Raw genomic sequence first — 15,760 nt, forward strand, 5'->3', positions numbered from 1 at the left:
CTCACTGAGCTCCAGCCACCCACGTTCCACCCCAGGGCCTTTGTACTTACCCTGTTCTCCCCCAGTCTCTACTCAGATGTCACCTGTCCAGAGAAGCCCGTCTCCCCAGTCCCTTCCTCCATTTTTCAATGAGCGTCTGTCACTATTTGGCATTATCTCTCTCCCCCACTGGGATGTCAGTTCCTTGAGGACAAGGGCTCTGTCTGTTTTGTTCTCAGATGTATCCGCAGCACCTATAACAAGGCCAAGATTATATTAGGCCCTCAGGACATATTTGAGAAGGAATGAATGAATGAGAGATTCCAAAGGCATGTGCAGTATGTGAGTTTCCAGGTTGTGGCTGACCAAAGCGAGGTGCATTCTGGGGTGACGTGACAGGTGAAGTGGCAGGCGGGGCCTCCCTTCTCATCCGACCACTTGGTGGGGTGAGGCGCTTCAGTTTGAACCCTAGACTTAGCACTGCTCACTAAAGCATGGCTTTTCTCTTCTCCTCCAGCTCAGGTGGGGGTCGAGGGGTGGGGACAGCCCAGGAGTGGCCAGTGGGTTTCCTCCCATGTCTGACTCTGGCAGAGCAGGGGCAGCTGCCTGGACATCTTTGTGCTTAGGCCGAGGGGAGTGCTGTCGTCCATTGGTGACGTCTGTCATGTGCTCCGGCAAGGGCTGGGAATCAAGGCCCTGGCTCTACTCACATGCTCTGTGGCCTTGGACAAGTCCCTTCCTGTTGTGGGCCTCGCCGGTGAGCAGAAGTGAGGGACCAGTTGTGGCCAAGGTCCCATGCAGCCCCGCTACCCAGGACTGCACTTTCTGATTCCAGAAACTTGCCAGCGAGCGGGATGCCCTGCAGAGAGAGCTGGAAGACCTGAAAAAGAAGTTCGAGGGCGTGCGGTCCCGAAACAAAGTGCTGTCAAGTGAAGTGAAGACCCTCAGGAGCCAAATGGGGACCGTCCTGGAGAAGGGCAGGCACGACGACGAGCTCATCGATGCCCTCATGGTACGGCCCAGCCGCCGGGCAGGGCACTAGCCAGGAGCCTGGCTCCCAACACAGAACGGGCCCCCACCCGGCCCAGAAACCTGCACCTCAGCCTCAGCCGCAGTGAGCTCTCACTCGCCCCCCCAGATGCCACCATGGCCACCTGATGGGCTCCAGCCCCGAAGCCACACCCCAGGAACAGGAGCAGCTCAGAGGCTGCCAGGGGACATGAGCCTCTGGGCCTGCGGACTCGAAAGGAGAGAGACACGGGTGTGGGGAAAGGAGCTGGGATCACATCCTGGGTTATTTTCCATCAAGGAATGGAAGGGACAACTGAGGGACCAGTATAAATTCTTGTCTGTGTGATAATACAGAGCCCCTCCCCTTCTGGGCCCTTGAGGTCTGGTTTATAATAGCTCGTCACCAAGGTAACTCCTAGGGTCAAATATTATAATCCCATTTCATAGATGGGGAAACTAAGACTCCAGTTAGTTAGATAAGTCATCCAAGACCACACAACTGAGTCCAAACCAGGTTCGTCTGACTGTAAAACCTTCTTTGACTAGCAACGTGACACTACTATCTTCACTTTAGCCCGGTCTCTTCGCTCCGGGGCCTCAGGCACCTCAGAGTTTTGTCTCTGGACTCCAAGTTGTGCCCACAGGCTCCTGGGGTGGTCATGCCTGGCTTGACTGGGGTACGTGGGGGAACTGAAGCCGGCTTAGGCACTCCCTTATTCCATAATAATTTCACCAGGCGAGGTGGCGGGCGGGGCACAGAAGACCTGAAATCTGAGCCTGCCTCTGTTGATACCTCACTGTGACCCTAGGCCAGTTGCATCTCCTCTCTGAGCCTCAGCTCCCAGTTTTTAAATAAGGTGCTCTGAGGTCCCATTCCTTGTCACTGAAGAGGACTCGAGAGCTGCAAACCAGCCCCAGTGCTGCCATTCACCAGCGTTGGGCCAGGAAGCTGTTCTACATTCAGGTCCTCAGTTTCCTCCACTACAAAGTGTGGACAATAGCCCACACCTGTTCCAAGTCACCATCATGGTCCTTCCGACCTCCAGGCAGGAAGCCTCCACCCCAGGAGTGTCCGGGGGGGCATCTTCAAGGGACAGGGCCTCAGTCAGATACTGCGAGATCCCTGGCGAGGGGTCTCGGGACTGCCTCCAAGGGCGGTCTCCCAGCAGAGTGGGCGAGAATTCCTTTTTACCCAAATACCTCCCCCACTGGCTGAGGAGCCACCATCCAAGCTGCTTTCCATTGTCCTGAAAGCCCCTTGGATGTCCTCGGCCCCCATCTCAGGAAGAAAGAAATGAGGACAGGAAAAGGGCATGGCCCCCACCTGCCTGGTGAAACCCCCTGAGGGCAGGCAAGAAGCCGGCCCCCCTGCATCAGGAGCATCAGTGTCCTGCTGTTAGGTGGCTGCAGGGGCAGGGGATGGGCCTTTCCTGGTGGTGGCAGGGAGGCAGGGTTCTTCCTTTGTCCTTCCTTACCCAGGGGCCATGGCTGATCTTCGTCTGCCCTCCTGCTTGGCCCCCCAGGACCAGCTGAAGCAGCTACAGGAGATTTTGGGCAGCCTGAGTCTGCAGGAAGAAAAGACACGAGCATCCCACCACCGCCTGGACCAGCAGCTCAACAACGAGGCTCAGCAGAGCAGCAGCCTCGTCGCCCAGTTGCGGGCCATGGTGGCTGAGCGGGAGGCCAAGGTGCGGCAGCTGGAGCTGGAGATTGGGCAGCTCAGCGTGCAGGTGAGTAGAGCACTGGCTCGGCCCAGCATCTATTTCTAGGTCCTGACAAGTCCATCCACCAACCAGAGAAATCTCAGCCACGTCCACGTCTCTCTACCTGCCTTTATGCGGCTGCACTACGTCTTACCTGGTCCCACTTTGGCTCCTTGCTTCCTTCTGGCTCCCCAGCCCATTCTTCCCACACCTTTCCTCTCTAAAGCACAAACCTGATGGTCTCCCTGCTCTGCATAAAACTTCTCTGTGGCTCCCCGTCACCCTCAGCCTCACCCAGTCCTCAAGGGTCCAGGCTCCTTCCAGCTCACCTTCTCCCTCCCCAGCTGTGGCCTTCATCCTCGTGACCCAAGATGGCAGCTACAATGCCAGCCTTTACATTCCCATTCCAGGCAGCGGGATGGCAGTAGCGAGGCCACACTTCCTCATCCAGCTTGCAGGGCACCAGGTGACTAGCGCTTGCTGCCACTCCTCCTGCATCTTCTCTTTGCCCCTCCCTTTTTCCCACACTCTGGCCGCAAGGATGTCATTTTGCTCCTCACGTGGCCCTGCTTTCTCCCGACTCCAGGCCTGTGTACATGCCTTCCCTTTCCTCCCCCACCGCCCCTGCCTGGCCAGCTGTTCCTCAGACTTTAGGTCTTACCTAGTGTGAGTGCCTCAGGAAAGCTCCAAGGCCCCGTTCTGTGTTACGTGCCCCTCCTGGGCACCCTGAACTCCCTGTGCAACCCCAAGCCAAGCTCCTGTCACATCGTGCGATCATTTCCCATTTTCTCCCTTGAACTCCCCTCGAGGGAGCACAAACCATGGTGCCTCAGTGCCCGGCACAGGACCGAGCACACGATAGATGCTCAGGAAAGGCTTGTCTAATGCGTGAGCTCCTGAAGCGGTTCTGCCTTGGCAGCTGCCTTGAGGGCCCAGCCTGGGCTGCCAGGAGTCAGGTGCCGTGGGCTCCGTGGCCACTCCCCGTGGCGGTGGTGATCCTCAGGGGAGGTGGGGGAGTGGTCTCTGGGGAGGATTCCTTGCCACTCATACCAGTTTCCCAGTGACAGAGGAGCCTCATAGCCAAGTTGGCAGGTACAGCCAAAGGTGGGTTGCAGAGCATCCCTGTCCTTTGTTCCCAGGGTTCTGTGGTCCAGCACAGGGCGTGGGAGCCCAGGCAGCCCAACCCCAGCTCCCGCAACACAAAAGAGGACCGATCCTCACTTCAGAGGTCACCAGCCAGATGGGGGCCAAAAACCCACCAGACAAGCTGGTGCACCCCGTGTGTGGAAGATCCAAGTGTCTCCAGCTGACAAAGGCAGCTGGCCTCTGGTCACACCTGGCTTTCATCCACGTGGGGGCGGGGCTGCCCAGATGGGAGGACCTGCTCAAGAGGTCAGTCTCCGATCCGCTCCGCATCACAGGCCGTGCACTTCCCTTTGGGACCTGAATGTAGAACAGCTTCCTGGCCCAGTCGCCAGCCTCACGTCATGTCGCTCCCTCTCTGAAGAGAGGCATTATTAGATGCCATTATCATGCAAGGAGTGCCTTCCCCAAATAGGCCTCGCTTTTCACTCCTGAAAAGAAGCCTCTTTCACATCCCCTGAAAGCCCCGAAATCAAGCCAGGGCCCCCTCCTGCCTTGTCCAGGCCTCTGAGCCAAAGCCCCGAGAATCAAACCCACATCTGTTCCCTGCAGCATCGTCGGCACAAAGGAGTGGGCGAGGGGTCCAGTGAGCCCGAGGTCAGCCCTGCCTACGCCAAGTTCCTGGAGGACCCTGACCTGACCAAGCCCCCGGCCTCGGCAGGCGATCACGTTGGCAGGCTCGGCTCTTCTCGGTGAGAAAGAAATGAGCCGGGGGGGTTGGAGCATGAATATTAATTATTCAGAAGACAGGATGTTTCCCGTTGCCTCTGATGGGAAGCCAGAGCACAATTTTAAGATGATCGTGGCCTTGTTGTTCCAATATGTGGGCCTGGCCTATTCCATTCAGCCCTGCAGCTGTGCGAAGAAGCAGTTAGGCCCAGATATTTCTTCAAGAGTGTCTGGTTGCAGCTTCCCATAAAATCCTCTCGGAGCTCACCTGCTCCCAGGATTCACTAACGGTCCTGTGTTGGATTGTTCGAGGCCCTGATAGCTCCTGGTTCTGTCTCGTTTTGAGCAAGAGTTCTGGGGAGAGGGCAGCACATCCACAGGGCTGCTGGCCACCTCCTCGGCCTCCCCCGATTCCTGCTGGCCCTGGCCTCCCTCCCAACTCCCTCCCCATGGTGACGTGCCCCTTCTGCCTCCACGCAGCTCTGTGACCAGCCTGGGCCACACGCTCGTGGAGTCCGCTCTCACATGGCCTTCCCTGCCCAGCCCTCAAGGGGCCTCGCCCAGGTAAGAACCCGGGTCGGCACGGTCCCCTCCCCATCCTCGAGCGCTCAGCCCATGTTGCCATCCCATGGAAAGGAGGGAAAACCAAGGCCAGGCCAAGTCCATGGCCTCTTTTGAAGTTACATCAGGACATGGAGGGTCAGGGAGGCCCAGTGCCTTGTCCAAGGCGACAGAGCAGGTGGCTTCAGAACTAGGGCCTTGGCCGCTGACTCACGGTCTAGTGTTTCTGCTACCTCAGAGGTCGCGCGAGGAGCCTCCCAGGGCCCAGGGCCCAGCGCCTTCCCCCATCTCTTCTTGTCCATTGAGAATCAGTCTCTAGGGGGAGAATGTCATGTCATATGCGTTCCCATTTTAAGGCACTGATATCCCTCAGCTCTCTGGCCCCAATGAAGCCTTCGGGCTAAAATGGGCCCTTTGTTCTTCCTGCCAGCTCACAGACAAAGGGTGGCTTTGTCCTGTCTCCGAGCCCTGTCCTGAGCCCTGCCCACTGTCCACTGGAGCCATGCTCCCGCTGTCAGCCCCCCACCCCGACCTCTCAAGCAGATCAGCTCAGGTTCCGGTCGGGGCCTCTGAGTGGGACCAATCCCACCTTTGACTTGCTGTGTGGCTCCGGGCAAATTGGTCCTCCCCGTGCCTGAGAAACTTCTGGCCTGACGTGCGGCAGCACAGGGACCAGGGACCAACGCCAGCCCTGCAGCTGCCATCCCCATCAGCCTGGAGACGAAAGGCACGAGGGTCGTGGGCCAACTCTGAGCTGGTGCCACACTTGTCCTCACAACGCAGGGAGGGTGGACCAGCTCTGTCTGTCCAAGGTTTTAGTCATGGTAGCAGGAGCAGGGAGATGGACCAGATGACCCCTCTAGGTCCCTTGCAGGCCTATGTGTCTGTGACCTTTGCACTCCATAGGGATGCGGGAACTGGCGTCCTCCTGGGCTGCCCAGACTGCTAGTTCTCAAGCTTGTTTCTTCCACAAAACACAGACATTTACTGAGCCCGACACCGTGCAGGCCCCGACCTCCTGGAGCCCACGGCCCCATCTCATCAGTGACACGACAGGCCTCGTAGGGCGGGAGTGACTCCAGAGAGTGTGTCTATCAGGGCTGGCGTGGGGACTCTGATGGGGAGCCGGGGAGAAGGGCAGAGTGAGGGAGTCGGCTTCCTCCTCCTGAGGCTGCTCCCCCCAACACGAGATCACAGAGCTGACTAGAGTGGGGTTTTCCCAACTGCAGTGGACACACAGATCGCCTGGGATCTCCAGGTTAGATGCGGGTTCTGATTCGGCAGCTCTGGGCCAAAGACTGGGGTCCCGCATTTTCGACAAGCTCGAAGGCGATGGTGCCCCAGCCGCCGGCTCAGAGACCACACTCTGAGCAGCAAGGCCTTAGAGGAGTGCGTTTAGGAGTCTGCAGGCCCGAGAGCCCATCTCGACCAGCCCCATCCCTGTGCAGAGGGGAAGGGACCTGCTCAGGACCACGGAGCCATCAGCCTCCGGGCTTGTGTGCCTGTGTCCTTCAGTGCTAGAAGAGCAAGGCCAAGGTCACCAAGGTCTCACAGGGAAAGGTGAGGGCAAAGCAGAGAGCAGCTTGAGACTCGCACATGGGCTCCGGGTATCTGGGGTATCTGGGGTCCAGCCCCCAGCCAGCAGGTGAGGAGCTGGTAGGCAGGCCCAGTGGTCACAAGGGGAGCAGCGACGGGCTGCATCAGGGCTGCAGAAAACAGATGAGTCTCAAAGCCGAGTGTCCAGGTTCCCTGCAGGTGGACTGAGCTTGGGACGGGGAGGGCTAGGGTGGGCAGGCATTGGCAAGGCAACAGGCCGCACAGGTACTCAGGGCACCCCAGGTCCCCAAAAGCCAACCGCTATAGCAGCCAGGCTAAGGCCAGGCCCCCACAGGGATTGGATGGACAGAGGTGCTGAGATGGCTTTGGCCCTGCTGGAGTCTGGCTTTGGAGCCACTATATGAGGCCTAGAGACTTTGGCAGGAACAGGGTCGCTGGGCTGAGGAGAAGCCAGAGGAGGGCCAGGAGGGACTAGATTGACTTCCTTCTCTCTGGCCATTTCTGAGGACCCCCGAATGTCCTTCCAGTGTCTCCCACCATCACAGGGATAAGTATGTAAGTCCTCAAATGACCTCTGATCTCCCACTCTGGTCCCCAGGTTTGTGGACTCCCCAGAACAAAAAGGCTGGCAGGCACAGGTAACAGAGTTCAAGGCTCTGTGGCAGGCCACCAAGGTGGAACGCGACCGGCTCACCGAGTTTGTCACTGTCCTGCAGAAACGGTAACACGTGACGTCCGGGGAAACCCTCCATGGGCCTGCGTGGGCTGGGGGTGGACGCCTGGCACGGGGCATCCCCCTTAGACGGGACCAGGCCTCGTCCATGACTGGGCTCCCCTTACTGAGAGTTTGGCTCCCACCGCTCCTGTCCCACAACCTTGGGGCACTATTGTCACACTTGTGGTTTGCCCTGTCCTACATGCCCCCAATGGGACCAGTGCATGCCTGTGGACATGAGGTGGGAGTCTCGGAGGAGAGACTCTCTGGAGTAGTTAAATCAGTCAGATTAACCCACCAATAATTCAGATCTATGGTGAGCATGGCACTACACTCGGCGCCACTGGAGGGTTTGGTGGGAAGAAGACTGGGCTAGAGAGTCGTCTGGAATTACAAAGATGAAGAAAGTGGCTGACAACTGGGGAGCTGAGACTTCTCTGGGGTGGGGGAGGGGAGCGCGTGGCCTGAGGCAGCAGACCAGGAGGTACAGTTTTCTCCGAGGGGTTGTTGACAGATTTCCATTCAGATAAGTCAGTGCTCCTCACTCAAGTGACCCTTTTGGCAAGAAACGCAGGTGCCCAGGCCAGCACGTGGCCTAACCATGTGACCTCCACAGGGAAGATACAAAGGACGCCACTGAGTTTCTGCCCTAACAGCCCATATCACATGTCTGTCCGGGCTCTTTGGTGATGGACAACAGAAGCCAATTCTGGCTAAGTGAATGGAAAGGCAGGTAGATGTTCGGAAGGTTCTGGCAGACCTCGAGGCACAGAGCAGGAGAGAAGCTAAAGCAGGTCCATGAATCTTGGTAGCAGGAGCCCTTGGATGGTCTCCCCTGGGTCACTGGAATGGCACAGGCCCAGTGGCTTTCGGTCTTAGTGCCAGTGGGTTGCAGGAGAGAAGGTCTGGCCGGCCTGGGTTGCCCATATGTCCCTCCCTGGACACAGGCCAGGCATCTTGACTGGAGGGACCGCCAGGTGCTCACAGATGCAGGAGGGGCAGTTTGCCAAAGACAAGAAAGGAGAGCCATTAGCACAGAAGGAGTTAGGGCCACCAGGAAGTGGTCAACAGATGGCTGCTCCCCGGCCGTGAGAGTGGTCAGCTTTAATTCTTTCCTTTTCCCATAGAGGATCTGAATTTCAGACATACTCAGGTATATGAGAAAATTAACAGGAGTTCTTTTCCTATAACCGAAACATAATAATAGTACCAGCCTCCAGTCTAGCAGCTGGAAGAAACATACTCTCTCCAGGCTTTCTCTCCCATGTCCTTTGCGTTGCTTCTGAGTTTTGGGGGCCTTGCGAACCAAGGTGACTCAGTTATCTATCGCTGCAAAAGAAACCACCCCAAACATAGTAGTTTCAAACACACTGGTTTATTATTTCTCATGATTCTGTGGGTTGCCCGGGTGGTTCTGCCTCACATAACGCCAGCTGGGACCACTCACGTGGCCCTGTCCAGCTGGAAGCTCCGCGGGTGGCCTCTCTCTCCACATGGTGTCTCGCCTTCCACGGCCTCTTCACACAGAGCTGGGCTTAGGGCGAGGCAAGCAAGCGAGGCATAGGGCTCGGAATTCAAGGGAGTACTCACTCCCACGTGCGTGTGATGCTCAGCCGACACCCTTGACCTTTTGGGGTTCCTCCTGCTGCTCGGTCATTCTGGGGGACGGGGGAACCTCTGTGAGGCTTTCCCAAGCCCGCTGGCCTTTTCTTTTCTGGGGTGTTGCTCTCTCCCTGGACTTTAATAAGGAAAAGGGGCCCAGGTCCCCCTGCACTCAGATCCCTCCAAACCTACTTGGATTTCTCACCCCAAAGCACAGGACCTTCCTTTCTCAGGGATCCACACTCTCTGTCCGTTTCTTTCTCTGGAAGGTCTGTCCCAGTCCTGCCCAGGGAAAGATCTGTGTAGCTTCCCCCTCTCTCAGACTCTGCCGACAAACCCCAGCTGCCTCAGCACCCCTCCCCTGACTCCCCCATCCCAGGTCTGCATCCTAGTGAGACTCCCGTGCTCTGCCTGGGATCCCCCCTCGCTCCCCCTTGTGCAAACAGGGGCCTCAGGCTGAAAACGGTGGTAGAGTTCCTGTCATGTGTTTCTCTTCCCTCAAGTCCTGCATCCAATGTCCGGTGTCCGAGGACAACGTAGTTCTTCGACCGGCCATTTTTCTAGTCGTTTACAGCAGGAGGGACTAGTCCGGTTAGTCCGCCACGAGGGGAGTCACTAAATAGGTCTCTCGTGAAAAAGCATACAGTTGGCTTTGTTTTTAAATTCCACCTGAGAGTTGGTGTTTTAACGGTAAAGCGTAACCCATTTTCTTTTTCGGAATATTTGCAAACGAATCGATCATCTCAATTAATATTTTCTATTTGCCATGATTGTTTTGTGTCCTTTTTCCCCTTCATTCTTCTCCTTCACAGTATTGGATGGATCAAGTCTTATTTCCTTCTCTTCTCTACGAGTTTAGAGGTTACACACTCTCTCTCTATCCTTTCGGGGCTTACCCTTAACTTTTAACGTAAAACTCAGGAAGTCTAAAGTCAGTGGGCTTCTTCATTATCGCTTTGAGCAACGGAACGAATTTACAATGCATCAACTCTGATTTCCCTGCTTGTGACTTCCATGTTACTATTTTCTAATATTTCTCTTCTACGTTTTGTAAAACCCTCCAAAATGAACCCTACGAATTTGTCTTCTTAAAAAAAAAATAGTCAATATTCATTTCCTTTTGCCAACATTTGCTTGAAAACATGTTGCTTCTTGCATCTCAGTCTTCCTTCTGGGCTCGTTCTCTCTCTTACTGAACCGCATCCTCTAGTTCGGTGAGGCCATACGAATGGCAAGCTCTGAGCCTTTGTTTATTTTTAAAGGTCTTTGTTATGCCTTTCTCTTGAGCGAGAATTTGATTGAGCACAGAATTCCAGAGAGACGGGTCTTTTTTCTCAGCACTTGGAGGCTACGAGATGGTCCGTCATCCTGGAGCATCATCCACTGTTGCTAAAAGACATGCGCTGTCAGATCGATGTTGTTGCTTGGTACATGTGTCCATTCTGGCTGCTTTCTCTTTGTCTTGATATTTCAACGTTTCACTACGATGTGTCTAGGTCTTTTATTTTATTTTTCCTATTTAGGAATCGAGTGTGCTTTTGGATCTGAGGACTTCCATCCCTATAGTGCCTCTCCCCGTCGTCTCTGTTTTTTTCCATCTAAAATTCCTAGTCAACATATGTTAGGACTGGTTTATTCTGTCCCTAACTCTTACACTTTCTTGATATTTTGGGCTGATCACTGGATGGTTTCTTCAGATCTATTTTCCGCTCGTTCCATCTCTTCAGTTGCACTGCGTCTGCCATGAAACTCATTTTAATAACTGTATCGCTTCATTTCTAGCCATTCCTTTTTTGTGTGAAACCTCCTGTTCTCTTCCTTATAGCATTTGTTTGTTTTTTTTTTTCACTAAGATTTCTTGCCTTTCTCTTTTTAATAATTTTAAACTGACTTAGTCCCTGAAAGTTGCTCTGTTATCTTCTTTACTTAGCATCCTAAGGAGCATCTGTTGACTGCTCCTCATGGTGAATTATCTCCCCAGGTGGTTTGTATTTTCGTTTTCGGTGTATTTTTTACTTGTGGGGGTTCTTAGGTTATGATAATACTCTACAGAGTGGTTCTGCTTTTGTTACTGTGGAGCTTTGGGGGTTTCTATGGTCTCTGGTTGGTGCTTTATGCGAATTTGTTGGTTTAGGATTTACGAAACACATGAGCGCTTTGCTTGTGCACAATTTTCTCGTGATCCATACTTTTTGTCCCCCACCGAGGCCCTGGTAGGCTGCGGGCTTCCTTCCCACTTCCCTGGCTCATAGATGGACAGTGTCTCAGTCCTCTTATCGGAAACAAGGCATGCTTTTGAGGCTTCCGGAATTATACAGAGAACTCGCTTGCACCTTGCTGCCTTGTATGAGCCCAAGTTTATGTCTTCTGCTCTCATACTGGCATTAAAACCCCTGCCTCATGCTATTGGAAGTTTTATTAGTTTCGCTGTTACAAACGTACGCTTACTTATTGCAAAAAAGCCTCTTTTTTCCGCCCCCAATTTCCCGTTCCTCACAGAAAAGAACTATTAGAACTTCCAAAATGTTTTCTTTGCACATCCAAAAGTATGCATGCATATAAGTGTATACGTATATACACAAATATGCACATATGTGTTATTAAAATAACAAATATGCACACGTTATAAAAACGACACGCATGTTATTAAAAGATAGACTCACACTAAATACATCTTGATATTTTCATGGAGTGTATCAGCATCATGACTTTCTAACAGTGGAATTGCTGAATCAGAGAACATGCACATTTAAAATGTTTACAAATAACGAATGGATAATTGTACTTTTAAAATGAATCAATTTACATTCCCACCAACAATGTGAAGGAAGTATTGACCATTTCCCCATACCCTCCCCTATACTGAGTTTTATCAATCTTTAACATTTTCGCCAGACCAATAAGGAAACACTAAGATCTCATTGTTGTTTTTATCTACTTTGCTATAACCAAAAGTGGGGATGAGCATGTTTTTCACATGTTTATGACCTTTTACATGTCCTTTTCTGTTAACTGCTTGTTTATACTATTGCATATTTTTAGTGAATTCTTTCTATTTTTTCTTTACATCTGTAAAGAGCTCCTTACAAATTATGTACATAGTCTTATGTACGTAATGTATAATACCGAGTATGTTTGTCTTCATAAAGATCTTGTTTCATTTGTATAAATTAATTCCCACGTAGGGGGACCCCCTAATCTGAGTATTCTTCATCAGCATCCCAACAACGATAGTCCCCATGAAAGCAAATTTTTAACATCAAAGCATTCACCGATGACTTTACCGCTTAATATTTATCCCTTCACACTGCCATTGGATCTAACTCTTAAAATAGAATGAAAAATCAGTTCCAAAGTAAAAAGGCGAATCTCTACAAATATTTGGAATTTCATGAGGTTGATGCACACGGTGCTGGAGAGCTGTTAGAATCACGCCCAGAGCCATTGCCAAACGAAGGTCTAGCTGTGTTGGTTAGCCCAGTTAATGAAGAAAATAATAAAGAAGAAAAAATCCGTGAGAACGAAGACTGGTCAAAAGAGAATAACCAGAACACCAGTGGGTCAGAGAGGTCTTGAGGAGAACCTGAAATCGAAGGGCGGGCTGCTGCGGGGAAGGAGTGAGAAGCACTTGGCTCTGTGCGTGTTTGGAGGAAAAGCTGTAGGGCCTGCTGATGAATTAGAAGCTGGAAGCAGCCAGGAAGAAAGAAAAGGCAAGAGTGACAAGTGACTCCGGGTTTTTTGGCCAAGGTCCTGCCTGAGTGATGGGTGACAGTTACCAAGATGGGGAAGGCACGTTTTGGGGAGAAGGAGAGAAATTCAAAGTGTGGTTGTTCCTAAATTTTATAAGAATTCAGAAAGTGCCTTAGCGTTTTATATGGCATTTGCTGTTATTTTCTCTTACTATTGCCCCCATCACAAAGGGAATACAAACTTAAACAAAATGCAGGCATTACTGAAATATGCAATAGAAAAATCAAAGCCCCTCTCCCACAGATAACGAACTAGTCAATATCCGCTGCATAGTCCTAAATTTTAATTCGTCAGCTAGATTACATTAGCGTTAATATTTGTTTTTAATTTTTAACTCGTTACACATTTTAAAATTAGATCATATATTTTGCATAGTCGGCTATGTATTTCACTTAGTAATATATTGCAGACATTCTCACCACGTCGGTACATATTCTTTTCATGGTTACAGAGTATTTTATTGCGTTAATCCACTTTGATTTATTTACCAGTTATTTACAAAAGGGTATTAAATGTATCCGTGCGGCACTTGCTCCTTTTCTCCAGTCCCGTGACTCGGAGCTCTGTCCACGTTCGTACGTATAGATACATAGATAGCCTCTTCCTTTGTTCTCACTAGAGCAGTGCTGACCAGTAGCACTTTCTGTGACGATGAGACGTTCTCTCTCAGTGCCGGCCAATGCACTAGCCATTTAGCATTTGAAATGTGGCTGGTGTGACTGAGGAGCGGAATTTTAAATTTTATTTAATTTTCATTCATTTAAATTTAAATGGCTAGCTGGTGGACACAAAGATGGCGGCCCCTGGGTTAACCAGTGCAACTCTCTCATTTTCCATCGTATTCCATGGTAGGAATATGTTACCACTTACTTTGTCTTTCCCCTGTTGTAGGATCTTCAGGTTGAGTTTTTTTGGCTTTTACAAAGAGTTTCAAGGAACGTGCTTAAAGAAGTTCGTGGCCGTGTACTGTGTGAGCATACTGTGTGTCAGTAGTTGTTAGTGCTCAAAATTGTCACTATTCAGTTTCTTCTTGACTCTCTACCAAAGCAGAAAGATCATTTTTGCCAACACTGAATTTCCAGGCTGCCGCTCTGATCTGTGTGAGTACATAAGCTTTGCCCGTGTTAAATCTTGGGGAGTCCTGGCCTTCTAGCCTAGCCTTTAGTGTCACAGAAGTCTCAAATGCCATGCCTAGCCGCAGGAAGGACCTCAGCCCCAGCCTCAGTGAGATTAAACAAATCCTTCACATGAAGTAATCAAATAACAGGGCCTTCGAGGCCCATGAATTCATGACAGGCACATAGAAAGTAATAATAGCAATGCATGGAAAGCAATAACTACAAAAAAAAAAACAATTAAAGAAATAAAATAGAACGGTTATGTTTCTAATGTAACCTTCTGTGGTAAACAAGATTTTGTCCCCCATGCCCTTTGCTTTCTGCTGTTGTGACTGTGAATACTTTATTTTATATGGCAAAAACGACTTTGCAGATGTAATTTTCCTTATGGACCCTAAAATAGGAAGATTATCCTGGATTACCAGGTGGGCCCAATCTAATCACTTGAGCCCTTAAAAGCAGAGAAATTTCCCCAGCTGGGGTCAGGCAGGGAGATGCTGCAGAAGCCAGAGAGATTCAAAGCATGATAAGGGTACCTGGCTGGCTTTGAAGATGGAGGAGGCCAAGTGGCCCCTAAAAGATGGAAATGCCACCACCAAGGAAGACCAGGTGCTGTAGGCGTAAAAAATAAAAACATAAAAAATAAAGATAAATAAGGGATTGTAAGCGGACAAGGTCCTTGCAACCTGTGAGGTCAACCAAGGGTTGCCTCGACTGAAAAATAAAAGAGAATGCCCCGGCCAACAACAAGCAGGAAAAAGGGACCTCAGTCTTTCATTTGGAGCTGAATTCTTCCCACGGCCTGAATGAGCCTGGAAGCGGATTCTCCCCCAGAACCTGCAGGTAAGAGCCTAGGTCAGCAAGCATCTTGATTCTGGCTCACTGGAACTCGGAGCTGAAAAACCAACAGAACCTGCCGAACCTCTGACTTACAGAACTGTGAGAGAATAAACCAGCGTCGTTTTAAGCGGTTAAGTTTGTGGCGATTTGTTACAGCAGCAATAGAAAACTACTACACCACCTAATGTTAATTCAGCCAAAAAAATCGTAGTATAACCACATTGGAAAGTGGACGGGCAATTCAATTTGGTAAGGGAAGAGTACAGAAATAAAACTAAATTCTCATGTTGCATGGCAGGAAGTCAAAAGATTATATTTAAACCTTAAAAACTAACAGCATGAAAAGAAAAGCATCTGTGGAAAGAAGGCAGTAAATAGTCACAGAAGCAGCTAAAAGTGTTAGAAGCGGTTGCTTCTGGCAAGCAGGAACGGGGAGCGAGGAGGAGTGGGGAGGGTGCAGATTTTTTTCATTTTAAGCCTTGGAGAGAACGATATGATTTTTAAATGCATGTTCCTATGTTCCCGCAACACAAATAAAGAAGAACAAGTCCCACCACCGCCAGTGTAAGGCGTGCCCACCTCTTTGAGAGCCCGAGCAGGTGCGCTGGGGGCCGCCCCTGCCTGCCGGGCAGTGTGGCAGCCCTTCTTCTGTCCCCGCCAGGGTGGAGGACGGCAACGGCAGGCTCCTGGAGTCAGAGAGGAAGCTGCAGGAGGAGCGGCTGCGCGCCGTGGTGCTAGAGCAACATCTGGAGAAGATGCGCCTGGAGCCGGGGAGGACGCCGGCCTCTCAGAGGGCAGCTTCCAGGAGCAAAGCAGGTAAAGGCTGGACCAGGGGCCCCGGTGGCTGCTGCGGGGAGGGGCCTTGTGGCTCGTGGAGGCGCCGATCGGCAGTACCCCTTCCGCCTTGAGAGGGAAAGGTGGGAAGCAGAGGCCTCCTTCCAGGTGGGGCTCTGCTGGCCCCTGCTGCTGCGCGTCCTCTCCTGGCCTCCTTGTCAGACCCAGGAGTCCCAGAGCAGCATAGGCCCCGGTGGCCCGGTGGCCCAGGCCCTTCGTGTAAGGTGGCAGTGCCCTCGCTGAATGCCTTTGGCCACCTAAGCCAGTCTAAGGTGGCT

At 51.8% G+C, this 15,760-nt stretch overlaps 1 protein-coding gene across 1 annotated transcript in view; it reads left to right on the top strand.

The window, feature by feature from the left end:
• The window catches only part of CCDC13 (coiled-coil domain containing 13), a 46,239-nt gene that overhangs the window by 26,551 nt on the left and 3,928 nt on the right, over positions 1 to 15,760 (top strand). Inside the window, exons 9-14 of the mRNA XM_023529029.1 lie at positions 815 to 991; positions 2,514 to 2,720; positions 4,389 to 4,528; positions 4,986 to 5,069; positions 7,222 to 7,344; positions 15,310 to 15,464. Of these exons, the coding sequence (XP_023384797.1) occupies positions 815 to 991; positions 2,514 to 2,720; positions 4,389 to 4,528; positions 4,986 to 5,069; positions 7,222 to 7,344; positions 15,310 to 15,464 (886 nt within the window). The remainder of the gene's footprint in view (positions 1 to 814; positions 992 to 2,513; positions 2,721 to 4,388; positions 4,529 to 4,985; positions 5,070 to 7,221; positions 7,345 to 15,309; positions 15,465 to 15,760) is intronic.

This window comes from Pteropus vampyrus, unplaced genomic scaffold, assembly GCF_000151845.1.
Source record: "Pteropus vampyrus isolate Shadow unplaced genomic scaffold, Pvam_2.0 Scaffold35, whole genome shotgun sequence".
In the NCBI taxonomy this organism is placed as follows: Eukaryota; Metazoa; Chordata; class Mammalia; order Chiroptera; family Pteropodidae; genus Pteropus; species Pteropus vampyrus.